Below are 18,972 nucleotides of genomic sequence, written 5' to 3'. Positions count from 1 at the left end.
CCTAGTGTCAGTGACATTGTATAACATGACATAGTTTTTATCAGGGCAACCTTCTTTAATACTGTTTGAGCTTGCAATCCTAAAGAGCCAGCACTAATCTAAAAAAACCCAGGGGACTGCTAAATCCCCGTAAGAAGATTGGTGACCTAGTCCTGATGCTGGAATCAAACCAAATTAGGGTCTTTGCCTTCTACATCAGCAGCAGAGATCACTCTAACACCAGTATCACATGAGCTCTAAGTGTACTCGTGGGTGTGCTACACGGTGTGCATGTTTACGAATAAAGCCTACACTTAGTACGTGGCAATGCTAAGCTGCAGGAGGTGGCACCTGAGGAATAATAAATACTCTGGAGCATATCTTTATATATTGAAGGGTAGCAGCAACAGTTGCATGTGCACAACTGAAGAAATGCATGTTAAACATGATGACTACCAAATGCTTAGGCACCCCAAATGCATCAGCATAATTCATACATTCATACTGCAAGAACTGAGATCTAGTAACAGCTTACAGGCATTCCTCTCCAATACTTGGAAAAAAAAAAAAAAAAAAAAAGAAGCACATAATGGACACTATTTCTCAAACAGCAGTTCAATTCTCAGCACATTCATTAGTCTCACACATTTGCTAAATCCTGTCATACAATAATAAACCATATTCCATGATTTTGGAGGCTTTTCAAGAGAGAAAGTACTACCCTTGCTCAGTATGCTGGAGCACACAGATTGTTTGGGTCTGGTGTTTAACCAGACAGACAGCCGATCCATTTGCCTTCTGACTGCACTCCCTCCTGCAAGAAGGTCTGCAGTAACTCAAGAAGGTCTGTTGGGATCCAATACAACAGCTGAGACTTTCCAGTGGGGGGTGTAAAAATAAATATTTTCCTTATTCTCCCAGGTCTTGGATGAGCTCAGCGAATGTGCATCTCTCCTGTGTAACCACTGTGTAACTGTGCACAGGTGTATTTATCATCACGGGGAACACGCCACTACCTGCACCATACATGGTTACTGGCATCTATCAGCAAAAATCAACCGTAAACATTGGGTTTATTTTCAACTGAAAAAAGCCCCACTGTAAACATAGTCAGATTTAAAGTGTAATCTTGCCATATGAATTTAAAAGCCACAGAGCTCTCCCTGACCTACATTGCCAGGCTAGAGGGCAATAAATAAATAAATAAATCACACAGAAACCACAGCACAGAAAGACACTCCTGAGACAGGAGAGGCACCATGAGGATCACACTTTTAGATCTGGGGTACCTTAGAGAGCATCACGTCATCAGTGCTGGGGTTGTCAATAAAAATAACTTATTCTGTTCCCTGTGGTTGTAAACTTTACCAAAGCTTTTTCCCTTTCAGACCAAACCCATTTCTGCCTGAGCAAGATCAACCATGAAAGACAAATCTCTCCGCCCACCACTGCTTTCCATCATATGCAGGTGTTTCCTCACTGCCCAGTCCTATCTCTGATATTTTGTTCTCCCTGTCAACAGGCAGGGGTAACAAACCATAAAGGCAGCTCAGCAAACACTGCATGGGGCTCACCTGGAAAAGTCACCTATATGAGGTGTCAGGATTTTAGGAGACAGTTAATATTTTTAGGGGATGATAAAATGAGCATTGGCTTCATTTTGCTATGAAAACAGTAACTCTAAGTGTTAACATGGGGACAGCACCTATAAAATAGGAACAAATAGCAACAGAGTCAGAGATTAGGTTAGACTGGATGGCTGGGAGCTGTAACAAGTAACAGGCACCTGCATAACCCAGAAAAAGGCCAGTGTGTTTAGGGTCAGTATGTTTATGCCACAAAAGGCAGGGAAGCTTGGCAAAAGTGTGACTGGAGCAGGGACAAGAAAATCACCAATGTCACTGGTAGAATGGGAATGCGGGGTAAATGGGGAACAGACACAGTGTCCAGAAACAGCAGGAGGCATTAAAATCTGAGCATCAGTTCAGGGAAGGGAAAAGGGCTAATCAAAGCCCTTTTTTGTGACGTGTGATTCATTTTCCAGTAGTGATTAAAAAACACTTGCAGAGACTGGGTGCTGGCTGCACCTCTGTGAAAAAAACTGCAGGCTGGCCAGTGTGAGCAAGGCAGCACATCAGGAGAAGACAAATGTGTACACATTGATGCAGTCTCACCATCTGCAATGGCAGTGACAAGGACAGGAGCCCCGCTTGCTGCTCACTGAGAAAAACAAAGAAGCAACACAATAATAAGATTGGACAGGCACTGGAGCAGACAGACCTCTACCTGTCCAGGGTAAAAGATCATCCCAGGTTAACCAGCAACCGGCCTGCAGTAGCTGGGTTTGAGTGTGTGCGTGACCAAAACCAACTAACTACATAAATACAAGTCTGCCAGATGGAAAACAAGCTCCTGTTGCCTGGCTCATTTCCAACTGGTTCACCAAGGGGAGAGAACCAGAGGCAACATTTCACTTGGAAGTTTTCAGTTAATGATTTATTCTCTACAAAGTGCAATTTCAGGGCAGTTGAAATTATTTGTCAAGGTAGGTCTAGCCCTCTTGATAGTTTACACCATTGTGAAAAATGGCTGGTGCCTCAAAATATCAAAATGAAGATGTTTGTCTCCTAAACCCACCATTTTACTGCTCAAATCATTTTCAGAAGCCATTAATGAAAGACAAGAGACAAGAGGATTAGATGAAAAAAAAAAAAAAAAAAGGTCAAGAGCACATGTACAATACCTTATTTATTTATTTTTAATTTTAAAGTTCTGGTATTTATTCTCACTGTAACCATGTCCTCTGCTGTGCTGAAAGGCAGAATTTAAAGCCCAACCTGTTGCTTACTTAGTACAACATCTGAAACTGTGACTTGGCTTTAATTCTTGGTTCTCTTTCAGTCTATAAAATACTTGTATATTAACTGGAGGAAACACAAGAGACCCAGCTGTCTAACCATTTAGGTGTGTTTCCCCACCATCTTATAACAGATTTTACCCATGAATACCACACAGCCCAGATGTTCCCAGCTGTGAGGAGCTCAAAGGTGCCACACCAACATCCTTGGACGTTTTTTTTTTTTTTTTTTTTTTTTTTTTTTTAATTTTTTTAATTTTGATTTCTTTATCTTCAGTGAAAAAATTTTTAAAAAATTTAAAAGATGTAAAAGGAAGCCCAAATATTTTTATTTTTGTTTCAATTACCAAACCTAAGCAAATAACTCTTTTCTGCCTAGCCTCGTGGTTCATTATTATAAGTTGGAGAACATGGATATTGATTTCCAGAACATTATGCTTCCTGAATTGACAAGTATTTTAACTCAAAAAAAGCCATATATTGTATTTTTAAAAAGTAAACCAGAAGAGTTGTAAATTAAATCTATTCAGTTGGAACATACTCAGGCAATACTCAGACTCCTACTGACGTGTGTCAGGTAACATAGATCTTAACTGAATCCCCTGGCTAATCTAAGTCAGCCCTAATTAGTGGGTCTGGGGACAGAAAACATTCTGTATAATGCCGACAATGCATCTCAGGCCAGTCACATTTACTGAAACACGTCCTAGGTAAGGAACAAAAACCTAACACAAAGCTGTTCATATTAAATTAACTGAAATGTAAGCAGAGAGTAGGTCAAAAGGAAAAGACTTATTAAAAAATTCCCTCTTGCACTCAGTAATAAGTTTCACATGTAAGGCCATTTGCACGAGACTGTGTGGAATTCATTAAACAATTAAAATGTGCAGGGGGTAACTGAAACTGTATCCTTCAGAAAGCAGAGCGCATCTTATTACAGCAGTTTCCTTCCTGACCTTAACTTCTACCTCAAAATGGGTAAGAAAGGCCTTATTGAACTGTCTGTGGCAAAGCAGAGCACACGTCTGCCCTGAGACAGCTCCTGGGGAAGGGAGGGCTGGCTCCAGTGCTGCACCGGGCAGGGGTACAGTGGTATACCGAGAGATGGGAGGATTTTTCCTCTGGAGTTAGTATTACAAGCCAGATGTGGAAAACCAGGAGAAGAAACACAAGTCATCACTTTCTTTTTTTTTTTTTTTTTTTTTTTTTTTTTTCTGGCAATGGTGGCAGGGCAAAAATAAGCGTGCTCATTTTTACTCTTCAAGTCTGTCCTACGACCATCCTTACTCTCAAATTTATTACAGGAAGCATCCATACCCCCTCACTTTCTCAAGAAAAGAAAAATTTCTGTTAAACACAGTGCTTCATGCTATATGAGAAGCCATTCACTTCATGCTCATTTTGCAAGGAGGAGTTTCAGGACATACTTGTGCAGGGCAGACAGCAACCTGTCCATTCCAGCCTGCCTCTGTCTGGGTTATAAATCCCGGTTACAAATATACAGAAATACACCTCACCCTTTCCATTCAAGTATGGTGCTTTGAAGGCCTCTGAGGTTGTGGGGAAACTGCTAAGAAAATGGTCCTGATTAGGCAGGCCCCTCACAGAATTGTAGAAGGGGCTATTGCAACTGGGCAACAGATTAATGCTTCAGTGAAAGCAGAAGCTTGACAGAAAACTGGATGTGAAAAAAAAAATATGTATATTTAACAATCTCCTCCTACCTCAGCTGAGCCCCATCCACAAAGAAGAGGGGGTACTAGTAATGCTTCCTGAGATGCTGGATTTCCACGCTCCACAATATCTGAATTACACGGCAACTCAACCTGTCTGATATAGGGCTGCAGAGATGCCACAGCAAGGTTGCCACGGAAACATTTATTTTCTTCCACTGTTCTCCTGTATGATCTTAAAGTCCAAGTGGTAGAAAAAGGAGTATAAATTACCAATGGGCTCAGACAGTTGGGCCCTTGAAAATGAAATCTAATTATTTTGCCATTTATTTGGACAGATTATGTTATAGCTTTCTGATCTCACTCTATGATTAATAACTTGTATATGTTTAGAGCAGAAATGAAGACAAATTCCAACCTGTTTTAGAAAGACACTCCAAATTAGGCAACGTATAAGGAAGAGAATGACAGCTGGTTCCACTTCAATCTTTTAATTAAAATGAAGCAGTCTACATAGCAGAAAAACAAAATGAGGCAGATAGGGAAATGGAGAGGGATAAATCCTAGGAATAGTGTAATTGTACTAGAGCACTCGAAGATCCCTACTTACAGCGGAAGGAATTTAGAAATAAGTTACTTCTGCTTGTTATCCTGCACCTTAGGAAAAACCTCAGCTAGTGCATTCATTGTCTTTTTTTAAGGTTATCTGAAATCAATTTACAGTCTTGGATCTTCCTTTGCTGATCTGAAGAACTAAACAAGTAAATGCAATATATTGGCCTACCTTGCTTTACAGAGAAGCCTTCAGCATCCTCTTTGCCAGAGCAGCTTTGGCCCCAGCTATGGACTTGGCCGCTTTTGAGCAAAGGCGTTTCTGATCCTGGTGCCAGCTGGGGAGCGCAATGAGCAGCACAAGGAGAACTGCTTCCAGGAGGGGTGGGCACCTCATTTGAAATCACAGGCCAGCATCCATCTGAGCAGGCTGTGACAATTGCTGTGTCTGAGCATCCCTGAGAAACCTCCAGTTGCTTTAGGACACGAGGGAAGCATGGACTGAACCCAAGGCTGCTCTGCTGGTGACAACATCAGCATACAACAAACAACTCCACTCCAAAAGCCAACAGCTGTTCCTGGACAGGTGAAGTCCCATTAGGTAGCCATCCCACCTCGGAAAGGAAACAATCCTCTTAAATAAGCCTGCTGCTACCATCCACAGGCTCCCAGCCGAGAACTGCAGTAGCAGTGCAGATGGTAACACTTCTGGTTTTGGCTTTTGGAGGAGGATGAATTAACAGGTTGCATTAGCTATTTAACCTGGTTTTGGCTCGTAATGTCTTACTGCATGAAAGACTTTCTGGGTCAGGATAGATACAACACACTGGCAATAACAGTGCAGGGTGACAGGAGGAATCTTTTATCTGGCATTTGCTTAAGATCTTTTCAACGAAAGAGTACCACATTAGATAAACTGCTGTTAACCTCCTCTTTGAAATTACCTCCACTACACTTTCCTCTACAGATACATCTCATACAATATGAAAAGCCCCTGGTGCCATGTATGCGATGTACTGGGCATGAGAGAGACAGAAAGGAACAGTGGAAGGCGGTAAAGATTCTCAGTATTGGATAGGGAATAGGAAAGAGGGGTTTGTGAAACAAAGAACAGCAAGGGGATAATGGATTAACCAAACCTGTCTCAGAAGCATCTGAATCTGTGAGCAAGTGTAATTTTGGCTGTCAGGTCTTTAACTGGATGAACACATAATTGATAAGCTGTAGGTTGTGCTCTACTTGAGAGCAATAAGCTTCTTTAAATGATATGAATATTTAATGTATATAAAAGCATTTGTCTTTTGCAGAGCACTCTATAGAGCAACTGATGGATTCTATAATGATCCCCCTGACTAGCGAATGCACTTCCAGAGGGATAAATAACTGGCATACATCCAAATTAAGATTCACTGACAGAGCTGGTATTCTAGCCCAAAAGAAGGTTTCTAAATTTCCTGTCCTTCTAGATTACACTGCTTTTTAGCCTTCAGTAGGCAGAAGCATGGCATACAGACAGAGATGGAAGACAAGAGCTGGCAACACAGGATGGCATTTCTGACTCACATCCACTGATTGTCACATCCCTACCCTGGGCTGCTGTCCACACTGAGAGTTATAGTTACGTGGATAAAACTCAATTAATGGGAACACTAGATATTTGATTGGCATGTCCCTGCCCACTTTTCTTTTTAAGGAGTCCACCTTGGGGAATTTACTGACCTCCATAATTTCTTAGATCTTTGAACATGCTTATGTATTTTTTTCAGTTTAAAAGTATATATTAAGCTTACTTGTGGGCCATCTTTAAAATAATAGTTTTTTTTGTTGTTGTTGCTCTTTCTTTTTTTTTTTCTTTTAAATATGACATTATTTCAAGGAATCATAAAGGTTGGAAAAGACCTCCAAGATCATCTGGTCAAACCATCCCCCTACCACCAATGTCATCCACTAAATCATGTCCCTAAGCACCACATCCAACCTTTCCTTGAACACCCCCAGTGACAGTGATGCTACCACCTCCCTGGGCAAACTGTTCCAGTGCCTGACTGCTCTTTCTGAGAAATCTCTCCTCATTTCCAACCTGAACCTCCCTATGCAGAATTCCTGTAACAAAACTTCATCTTCAAATCCTACATGATTTTTTGAAATGTCTCCTGTGACAGATCCTCAGTCTCCCCAGCCTACTAAATCTCTTTGTATACACTTTTTCTCCCCTGGATAAAAAGCATTGCAAACATTACTTCGTTTGTCTTGGCTGGACATGGACTCCTTTCACTCTTTTTGAACTTTGTGCACATATAAAGCAGACTTGCCCAGGGATCTTCCCCTGGGTCAAAGAGTAGGGTGTCCTGGAGAGGTACCTGCAGTTGCATCCTCAATGCGTACCATATGCTAACAATACCACCTATGAAGGACTCAAGGTCTGGGTCATTCATTTAAGGGGTGTAAATACACGTCATTTCAGCTGTACTTGTACCTTGAAATATTTTTGACTTTTCACTACTAAATTCTGTTTCAATGCACTTAATGGCCTGCTCATCATCATAGTATTACAGCTTTGTCATCTGAGGATTCATCCTTTTGGGAGCCCTATTCTCATCAATATTACACTCTCCTGAGGAATTCTAACCATCTTAGAGGCAGGTGCAGTGGTTACTGATGACACTCAATAAAACTGCAAGATATTTCAGAAGTCTAGAGAAAATGTATACAAAATCTATATTGGACATATTTTTCAAGAGTTATTCAGAACTTACAAAGCAGACAAATGTGACAAGCAGTAAAACATGATGGTTTCTATATGCTAGCATTCTGACATTTCAACTCCAAAAGAGTCTAAGTTCAGAGGAAAAGTGAAACTTCCTAAAATAAAGTATTATTCATAGCATTTTTTTTTGCATAAGTGAGAGTCTAACATAATAAATCTCCCCTTCCACTCCATCTTATATCCTCATAAAACTCAGCCTTGTAGACAAGATTTCCACAGAACTCCTATTTTGTAAAATTTGCTTGACTGTATTCCAAAAAATGACTCAGATTTTCCACTCGAGTGGCAAAAGCTGAAACAAGTATCACTCTTTCCATCAAAGCCAGCAGAATCATTCTTCCAGGTTAATGGTTTGCACACTATCTTTAACAGATAAAAGTGGGAATACAGGTCAAGAAATGACAATTTAATAGTCACAAAGTACACAACCAGAAAGCTATTGCTAGTCTGATGGAAACAATACAGGATTTGGCCACCTAAACTAAACGATAGTCAAAAGCATGACTGCTAAACTGCTATACAAGCAACTTAATCACAACTGCTCTTTGGAGCTAACTTCTAACATAGCAGTATTTGGCCCAAACTGTAAAACCTTCTTTTTCAACTATCACTTTCCAGAGCACTTAAAACGAGAGCAGCTGAGTGAAATCTGAGCAAGGATGTCAGAAACTAGCTCCCAACCAGTTACTCTTGTCCTCCCCACTCTGTCCCCAACATGAGCTCTCCTCCTTTTTATTCCTGTGGATTCCCCTTTCAAGTGTACAGACTATCCCATCCCTCCCTTTTAAATCTTCTGTCCTCCCTGGGTGACTTTTCCACCACACACTGCAGTTACTCAAAGGAAGGCTGGCAATGCTGATCCCTCTAACACACACCCTTCCCCTTCCAGGAGGATGTTGCTCTGGCTGGGGCTGAGGCTTACCTTCTATGAGTAGCTTCCTAACCTAAAGCAGGCTCAGGACAGACAGGTTCACTGCCCAAGGACCACCTTAGTGACATGGCTGGAGTGGCTGAATGGAGAAACAGGTCCACCCTAAGGTGCTAAATTTGCTCATGCCTCTACTTCTCTATGGCTTTCTGGAGTTCAAGGCAAGACATCCTTGAGCTCTCAGCATGGCTCTGTCAGCAATCACAGACCATAAGTGACAATGCAGTGAAGACTGTCCCTCCCCAAAGGAGGCTCCTGGCAGGGACCCAGAAGGTGAGTTTCCTTACAGAAAACCACCAGCAACTTTACACCAGTGATGATTACATGCAATTACGATTCCCAGTCACAGTGGAGAAGCACATAAAATTCCCCACTCTAACTTCTATTTGCTTCTGACATTTCCTCTGGGCATCTCTTGTGTCCCCACTCATCTCATGATGGTCAAAACTACTGTTTAGATAGTGACTCCATGTGAGTCCCTGTTCAACAGAGTACCAGGGAAAAGAGAAGTCCTGTGAGATCAAAATCCTTCATTGTTTATGGGCTTTACTGCCCATAATTTATTTTCTGCATTCTGTTGTGGCATGTGTTGACATAACATTAATCCCCAGTCTCTGGCTGTTCCAGGGACTGCTCACTAATCCTCACTGGAGCTCAAATCTGTGCAACTTCTTCCATCTCCAGATAAAACAATGGAAGCAGTTTTGTGCATGGCATTGGTGAAATATCTGGCCATTCATACTTTTGTTTAAACTAGGAATATAGTTTGTCTTTTTTTAAAAAACAAAACAAAACAAAACTTTTTGTTTGTTTTTTGTCTTAATCTACAAGTCTTATTCTAAATATTTTCCTCCAGACAGAAAACAAACAAACAAACAAACAAAACTAAACAGGAAGAAGCAACGTACCTCTACTTCACATGCATATTCAGATCCATCCAGGAGTGTCACTTTGCACTGCATATTTTTAGGCTTCTTGACAATCTTTAGAGGAGACTTGGAAAGTTTGCTAGAGGATGACTTTTGAGAGAGCTTGTCGTCCTCTAACTGCTGGTATTCCAGCTGTTTCGCGCTTGCAGCTGCAAATTCTTGTTCCTTGTCTGTGGCCTAGAAAGAGAAAAAAATTAAGTTAGACAATCTGATCATGCAACACAGTACAGTATGCACCCTGCTTTCTGCACACCAAAATTTAAGGTGGGTCAAGCGTGGGGCTTGGATGAGAGGGCCCATGATGCAATGTAGACTCTACCTATTGAAAAGACTCCCTGTGTTCCCCCCAACACTCTCACCTCACTCCAAAGGTACAGAACACCCAGACAGGGAGGACATGCAGGAAAATACTTTAGGTTTCTTCTTTTTCCATAGTTACAAAATCACTCTCAGACCCTTTTTTCATCTATTGGAAATGCTGAACAATAAGTAAACGTTGCAATGAAGAGACATTCCTAAAGATTGTTGATATTACCTTAAAGTCCTGTATCTATTAAATCATTTCATGTTTCCATGTGGAACAGGAAAAGACCATTAGGTTTGCACTAGTTTTGATATCAGTGAGGTGTGCCTTTGAGAGCGAAAGGCTCCCCAAATGCCTGAGCAAAGGTTTAAACAAACAGGATGGAAATAAGAGGCCAAACATCTTTTATGTGCAGCTGGCTGGCTAATGGATGATAACTACAGGACAAGAGGCTGGATTTTGCTCTCTGCAGATGCTCGATAAGTCCTTTAAGCTGGCAAGAAGTAGGTTCTATTTGAAAGACAAATATACTGCAGGGGGAAGGGGAGAGAAGAAACAATCATGGTTACTTTTCCTTGGGTTTATCTGAGGGTCAGACCATTTGAAGAGTTACCATGATGCAGCACAGCTCGTGGTCCTTTTCACTGCAATAGATGAAAGCCAGAACAGCTCTACAGCATTTTGCCCTTCCTAGCAACAGTGCTATGCTGCAGACATTATCTTTCAAATCAGTTATGCCCCTGGTAGTATCCAAACAAAACCTCATCAGGAGTGCAGTAATATCTAAGCTAGAGTATATATATATATATGTATGTATATATATATATATCTTGCTACAAGGAAAAAATAAACAAACGTTTGGGCTCCAAATGGTTTTCATGTAAGAAGCAACAAGCATCACTGGAAGTAATATTGTAAATTAATCCTCCAAGTCTGTTTCCATTCATTGTATGTAATAAGCCTTCATGAGAATGGAGCAAATCCGTCCAAAGGCTTTAATCTGCTTTGAGACCAAAACAACCTTGCATCATGTAACTAGCAACAACAGCATGGCACTAAATCACAGGGAAGTTTCCTCAAGAGATTTAATACAAGCAAGCCATAAGCTCTCCTTTTTCATTTATGTGAAAGGGGACATTTGGAGTCATCCAAAGCACCATCTCCCACCAAAGCCCCAGCTGCGAAGAAGCAAGGCAAGACCCCACATTCCTCCTTTCCCTACAGGTGAGGGCACAGCCAAGAAGGTCTCCTGGGATTTCCTGGGTGGGGAGATAAGAAGAAAGTGTGACTACGAAGATGCAAAGAGGGACAAAGAAGCTGCTTTCATAACCCACCAACCGACTCTTCCCCCATCTATTTCCAGACCTGGAGGATTTCCTCCTCCCAGCAGTTGGACGCCAGCTCTGCATCCAGACGTCAAGGTCCTCGTACACTTTGAAGGCTGGCGGGAGATGAAGGCATAGCATATGTCACAAGATTAGCTGTTTGCTGAGGATTTAATGCTCACAGTGGCCATGACAAAGGGGGAGAGTCCCTCCAGGCTCAGCGCAAAGCTGGAGGCCAGTTACCCCCCTACAACCACGAGGACCAGCTGGCAAGCAGTTCAACCTACTGCACTAAGAGGAAAACAAGACTTGAGATATCTTCTCCTTGGACCCCTGCCACTGATGAACAGAGGGACTCTCATGATTTCTACATGTTTTCTTAAGGAAATCTACGATGGAAAGTACATATGCACATCTGCATGTACAAAAGTCATTTTGGGGCTGGAGACATTATACCATCACTGCAGGTGGTTCATGTAAGAGTTAAACCCTTCTCATGACCCAAAAATCCCAACCAACCAAACCAAAAAACAGATGCATGGAATTAATCTTTTTAAAGAAAATAGTAAAGCTTCTTGAGAGAAAAGCCCGTGGTAGCAAGGGTACCCTTCAAACATTTAAATTTTAGAAACGTTTTCAGCCTGAAAACAAATTTTTTGAATCCTTAGATTGGTGATCGTTTTCCTTCATGAAGACACTTTTAACTCAAGACTTCAACAGACATTAATTTATTTATAAATACATATATTTTAAAAAACAAAAACAGTATTGACATTATTTTGTTTATTAGGATCCTGTCTACATTAAGATCAGAGGAATCTGTCCAGGTTAAAATCATAGAATGGTTTTACTCCCATTTGTCTGAAGAACAAAACATGCCGAGAACTATTAGAGAAAATCTCCTGAACTATGCTGACATGTTTAGGCACTGAGATACTTTCAGAGCGAATTAAGCTTCTTCTTCCTAAAGAAACCTGACATTGTGGTATCTAGGAAAAAAAAAAAAAAGGCCAGTGAAAATTCCACATACTCAGTGGATTATTCTGAACTCTATAAACATTGTTGCATTCTTCCCCCATCCTGTTTCCCTCCCTCAGACCACATTTTTGCAGTATTTTCAATGCTACGGACTAAATTCTAGTGCATCGCAAGTTGTCTCAGGGTTTGCTTTTTGAGTATAAGCTTTCTCATCTTTATCTATATTAATATATCATACACAGTATGCTCAATGACAGCAAGAGAGAAAATTATATCCATTGATCCTACAATTTTTGGCCTTTTTAATGATGTCACTGCCAATAGTTCTGTTGGTTAGTATTGCTTTTAAGTAGTTCTTTCATGTGATGCAGACACTTAAGCTACTACAAAATATACTGGGCAGATCATCGCTGCTAGACCTGGCAATTATCTGACAAGAGAATTTCAGATTCACACTGGTAACCTCAACATGGGAAATCTCACATATTTCTTCACTAACTCAGACCTATCAAGGCTGTACAGATGTCTGAGCACAAGTGGGAAAGAAAGAGGATCACACAGCGCACAAGGGCATCTCAGGTCTCCAAGCTCACACCTCCATAAACGCAGATGGACAGTTTGGTGCCTAGGGGCTTTTTTTGTTATTGTAGTTTGTTGCTGTTGTTGCTTTGTTTTGTTTTAAAAAAGAAAATCAGAAGAAACTTCAAGAGCAAAGATTAGTGAAGATGTCTGGAAGAACAAAATTGGTAATACTTATGCCTAGACCTGGCATAATTGAATTTTACGTTAATGAACTGTTTGTTTATTGGTCTTTTCTCCTTGACAAGCAGCCCTTCCTATTTTCCCCAGACTAACTAAACACAATTTTTGATCTACTTCAAAGACTGAAATTCTCCCAATACATAATTTGTAGGCATGGGAACAAGAGCAGAAAGGTCTTTGGTGGGGATAGAGAGCTGATCAGAGTTTGTCAGTGGTAGAAATAGTCAGTAATCAAAAAGAAAAAAAAAAAAAAAAAAAAGGCAGTTCTTCCAATGGTTGATCTTCAGTAGCTATAAACACCAGAAACCCTGCTTTGCCATGTCTGCTTCTTGGGGTATAAGAAATCAGACACCTCTTTCAATTTGATCCCTGAAATATTTGTCATTCTAAACTTTGAGGTAATACATCCCTAAATAAGGGATACAACAGAAGGCTTTGCTTGTATTTGAAATTGCTTATGCTTCATTTTTTCCTCAGCAACAGCAAATTTGGGCTGTATTTCTGAGGAAAAAAGCTTAAAACCCAAAAGCACAGGCAGTCCCAAGCAGTTCCCAGGGAAACACAACGATATTAAGTAATGCCTTACCTCTGCTTCCTTCACCAGCACTGCGTCCCAGCTAGGTTAAACAACAGGACCTCACTTCAAAGTACCTATTTATTTATTTATTTATTATTTATTATTTATTTTTAAGGGTAGACGAGGAGCAAGACTGACTTATTCCACTCTACAAAAGTGAATGCCATCAGAAGGGAGTCATAACGTTACAGATCTAAAGGGATGTGATTTGCAGGTACCTCATTAATTTTGTTTCACTTACCCATGAAGAACAATGCCTGTTAATCCTATTGACTGGAAATTGTTAATGGGAAAAAGAAAACTGCTGCCACAAATTTAATAAGTGCAACAATGAACCAAATGGAAAAATCGTGTGACAACCCTTCTAAAACCTATTACATGATAAGTTAAAGTAATTATAATGTAGTCAGTTCAGAACTACAAGAAGCTTAAGAGACCAGAGATTCTTTATGGCTCACACATCAGACAAGCAAGCATGAAATCAGTTTTCAGCAGGTGTCAAAGATGAAATGAACTCTAAAAACATTTTCAGCTTCTTAAAAATTGGCACTGTTTGCTACCTGATGCAAATGCAAGATGGAAAATGTTTCCCACTTAGTTAATAAGACTGGCCTTACAGTTAAGCACTGGAGGCTGAAAGACCTGACATGAATCTCCAAACATTCTTTACAAAGGCTATTATGTTTAAATGCAAAAGACCAACCAATTAAAACCTACAACCATCAAAACAGCTTCCACACAAATCTGAGTATATATTTCCAATCCTAATGAAACAGGCTCATTATTTCCCAGGAGGAATAATGCACGACTCCCTTACCTGTTCCTTTTTCACTGGTGTGCTGTGTGCTGCCACAGCTGAAAACTGCTCTAGTGCGTTTTGCTGCTCTTCGCTCAACTGCTGCTGCTGCTGTTGGTCCTGCGGCTGGACCTCTGCTGCCCCTGGCTGTGCAGGGGTTTCTTGCTGGTCCTGCTCTTTATCTTTGGACTCAGAATCTGATCCCGACTCTGTAGTCATGGTTGGTTATTCTGTAAAACAAGGAGAGCAGATTTACTGAGTATGATCACGTAGCCATTCACTGGTAAGTTACACTTACAGAATAGAGAATCATTAGTCACAAAGTCTTAGCCTTAGTACATCCAGCCTGTAAACCTGAAGTGACTATTACACTGGCCCAAGGAGAATCACTGGGAAAGCTTTCCTTGTGCAAAGGAGTAAGTCTAAATCTGTACTATAAAGAAGAGCACGATGCCATAAAACCTTATTCTACACTATCACATACAGACAACATTGCAGGAATTAAGTTGAAGTTAAATGTAGAAATGCAGTTCTTCATAGTTTGTAATTCATAAAAACAGAGTAACATACTGAGAAAAGCTTGTGTGACTTTAAGCGTCCTAAATCCAACACAATTCACCGTAGCCTGGGTTTCCAAACCATGAGCATGTGGAAACTTAAAAATGTTCAATCTTTTGTTCTTAACATTTATGTCAACAGAGCTTGAACTCCTCAACAACTGCACTGCTTTTGGAAACAGACTCAAGTACTTTTGATGTTTCTAGGCAATATATATGCTGGAAGCATTTGAAGTGGGCCCACCAAGATCAGTGCAATAATGTCCTTGTGTTCATTTCTACCCTTCCCACTTGCATTCACCCACACTTCTGTCATTTCTTTCTAAGTGTTGGAGTATGCAAAAGAAAAGATAAATACTTCCAGTAAGTCATTCTAAGAGTTAGATTTCAGAAAAAGTGAATACAATTTTTTATTGAATATGAAATGCCTATGCCTGAACTTAGCTTTGTCCAGTACAGAATCAAAATGAAAATATTAGCAATATTCATTCAGACTCTTGACATCTGAATTTAAATAGTTTCATTAGAAATATGTGCTTGACACTCAATTCTCAAACTACATAGAAGCAGAATGCAAATTTAGAAGGTACTGAAATTCCACATGAAAACCAGGATTTGAAAAAGCAGACACCGTGCCAGTTCAGCAAATAGAGCGTACTCATATTTTTGTTACTTGTACAGCACCATGATGACTCAGAATGTACTCAAGCATTTTGCTTTTAAGCAACTCAACAACAAATCAGTCTGCTGCAATCTATTTCTGTTCATCATCAGGCTGTAATTTCTTTAACCTGGTAACCATAGCTACTATGTAATTATAAGCAGTTTCACAGAATATACATCTGCTAATTCATCTGCTATGAAGTCACTATCAACTCTTAACATACGCTACAATGTTTACTAGTAGAAACAGATTTGCTGAAGATTACACAAAAATTACGGGCAATTTTTTTTCTTTTGCTAGAATGCTTAATAAGCTACATTGCTTGACAGACAACATTTTAAATTAGGTCAATTAATATTTTCAAACTCGTTTACGTATTGCGTGCTCTCAAGGCTAAGCTCTCCAGTGAATACTCTGTACAGCAAGCAAGTTCTCAGCACTCAGCATGTGCTCAGTCTTTGTACTACATGTGTGGAGGTAGGTCTATGGTCCAACCTTCTGTACACCAACACTCACAAGCGAGAAATATAACATATATGGTAAACTTATATTTCAGGCCGTACTTTCAAAATCCTAACATATGACACACCTACTGAGGAATACATCATAAATTGTTACACTTAAGCTGATACAGTTGAATGAAAAATGCCTCTGAAAAATGTACTATTTAAACCATTTTCTTCAGCATCTACAAAAAGCAGTAACTATCTCTGTCTTTTAAAATGTGACAGTGTGGGAGGTGTTCATCTAATCGAACTCTGGATGTACGCATCTGAGATGGTCACTTTAAACTCACCACATACAGAAGAGAAAGACATTTCAGGGAGTGATTCATCTGACCTATTTTAGATGTCTGCTTTAAGCTGAGATAAATCACTTACTAGCACTATTTTGTTCTACTCGTTACAAAGGAAGCTTAGACAAGTTCCTCAGATGTAGAGCAAACTCTCATTCCCCATACTCAATTCTATTAAGCCACTCTTTTTGTATGCTTTAAAAATTAAATTGTGGAATAATGTTAATCTCTCAGAGTTTTGTTTTGCCCATCTGTCAGACCAACATATAATGAACTATTCTTCATCTGATGTTACCATGGATGGCTTGCTTTAAAAGTATCCAAGACTACACAAACGTCAGGGTTTTCTTCCCCCACCTCCACATCATATTCTGTACAAATGCACAAAAACATTAAATGCAAATTAATCAAACAATTAGATCAATAATCGCAAACTATGCATGGTATTTTCTTTTCCAGATATTATGAAGTAACAAGGGGGAAAAAAGTAACTTTCAGCTACTAAATCATGGATAAAACAACTCCAAACAGCACAGATGACCAATACAAAGTATAATACACAGAGATAAGTATCTTCAGGTGTTGATCTATATAAAATGCGATTGCCAGCTGACACAAATCAAGCCTGCCTTTCTTCAGTTTTCACCACAGAAGCTAATTTTCACACCCTATACAGGTTCTTTCCTAATGAGCATTTTATTTTATTTTATTTTATTTTATTTTATTTTATTTTATTTTATTTTATTTTATTTTATTTTATTTTATTTATTTTATTTTATTATTATTTTTTTTGTCCTGGACTGTTGTAGGCACAGAAACATATCCAGTTAAATTAGTCTCATAAAAGTCAACTATACGTAGCATGAACTGAAAACAAGCTTTACTTCATTTGTCATTTATAATTTTGCATCTCAAGGAGCAACAAATGTAGTTCTTCAGTTCTTCTGGGATATACTGCATGAAACAGAGGTTTGCAATTCTGTGAGTTGCTCTGTGGGACTGGTTTTCACCCTAGTTACATGCGAGTCTTTGCTTGCTCTAAGACTGCTTTGTTAGAAAACTTCTCGTGCATTATCAAATCTTGTAGCATTAAGTGATTCCCTGGATACAATATTCCTGTCATTAGTCAGCCACCAGATGGATTTAATTAACCCAAGGTTACCCATTTCCAAATGTCTTCTCTATTTCCCTACGCATACTAATATGTTTAATGACAAATACTGAAAACAAAATACTATTAATTTCATGCTGTTATCTTACAGATGTAAATAGAATCAAAGCAAACATACTTTAAATCCAATTTCTTCTGCACTTATAAGAAGATTGTATTTTTGAGATCTATCTCATTCCATCTAGCGCAGGCAGAAAATGCCGAAACTACACGATGAAAAAACAACATTGCCCTCTCTTTTAATCCATACCAATAGGCTTCTTTGCCTTCCTTACCAAACAATTGCTTATCCTAAAGAACTTTTCAAGCAATTCATTTTTTATTTTTTGATAAATGGCATCATAATTTTCCTAGGAAGAGATCGTTACTTATTGGAAGATATAACAGCAATCTTAAGAAATCTAACAATATAAATATTATTCTACTTTTGTTTGTATGCAATTTGTACTTGACAGAACAGCTAGTATTTTCTGCCTGCTCATCAAATATATTAAATTGGCTGAGCATTTCTTAGTCATATTTTATTAGTTTATTTACTATATCTAGCTATGTACCAAAATCATGACTTCTAATATGAATTTCAATACAGGAAGAAAGGCATCACTAAAGTTCCTTAAACTTTTTCTTTTGCCAGAACAATCCCTGTATCAAATTCCTTTTTCCAGCCAACAGAAAACAATCTAATGAAAAGAAACTAGGAACACTACCTTACACAAATGAGGTAATACTATGCAACCCAGATGTGCTCTCGGATATACAAGTTTTGGCTTAAAATCCCGTATTTAAAGATTCCAAAAGATTAGTTCAGTCCAAACTTAATACAGATGCTGCTAAACCTGGATACTCTAAGTCTAAAGTCAATTTGTATGCAGAATTCAATCAGAATGAGAATCAAATCTTTATTGTTTAAAGAAAAATAATGCACAGAACTAGCTAATTTAATCTGTGGTGTCCACCCAAAAATTAAGTTTAAAATGTATGCACTTTCAAGGAGTGTAAAGGTTTAAAATATAAGGGTTTCAGAGCACTGTAGAAGAATATTAAAATTAAAATCAAGAGAATATTAATATACCATCAAGGTATTAAAAAGCACTTTCAAAAAAAACCACCTACAAATTATATTTTAGAATAATTTTTAATAGATCAAATTACAGATAAGGTATCTTTTCATACCTTTACACTGTACAACGTAAAAACACTGGAGTGCAAAATCTGCAAAACACTTGCGCAGAGCTTGCACCCTAAAACCTTTCAGCACACCTAGTCATTATTACCTAGAGATATCAATGTATTGCCAGTTGACAGAGTGCTACTGCCATTACCAATTAATTGTCATGGACTAAGAGAAAGCTGGTAA

The 18,972-nt window shown here is 39.2% G+C and overlaps 1 protein-coding gene across 25 annotated transcripts in view; it reads right to left on the bottom strand.

Moving 5' to 3' along the window:
• The window catches only part of EPB41L3 (erythrocyte membrane protein band 4.1 like 3), a 141,552-nt gene that overhangs the window by 51,818 nt on the left and 70,762 nt on the right, over window positions 1-18,972 (bottom strand). For 22 of the 25 annotated variants that reach the window (XM_084508083.1, XM_084508105.1, XM_084508089.1 and 19 more), the window contains exons 2-3: window positions 14,449-14,657; window positions 9,665-9,862 (exon numbers count right to left, since the gene is read on the bottom strand). In XM_084508083.1, coding sequence (XP_084364209.1) covers window positions 9,665-9,862; window positions 14,449-14,646 — 396 coding nt within the window. In that variant the 5' untranslated portion in view covers window positions 14,647-14,657. Of the gene's footprint in view, window positions 1-9,664; window positions 9,863-14,448; window positions 14,658-16,444; window positions 17,011-18,972 lie in introns of those variants that run through there. The other 3 variants (XM_084508106.1, XM_084508107.1, XM_084508102.1) reach the window with 2 other exon arrangements.

The sequence above is a fragment of the Aythya ferina genome, assembly GCF_964211825.1.
Source record: "Aythya ferina genome assembly, chromosome: 2".
In the NCBI taxonomy this organism is placed as follows: Eukaryota; Metazoa; Chordata; class Aves; order Anseriformes; family Anatidae; genus Aythya; species Aythya ferina.
Note: the sequence above shows the minus strand (reverse complement) of the source record. Positions and strands in the feature narration are given on the sequence as shown.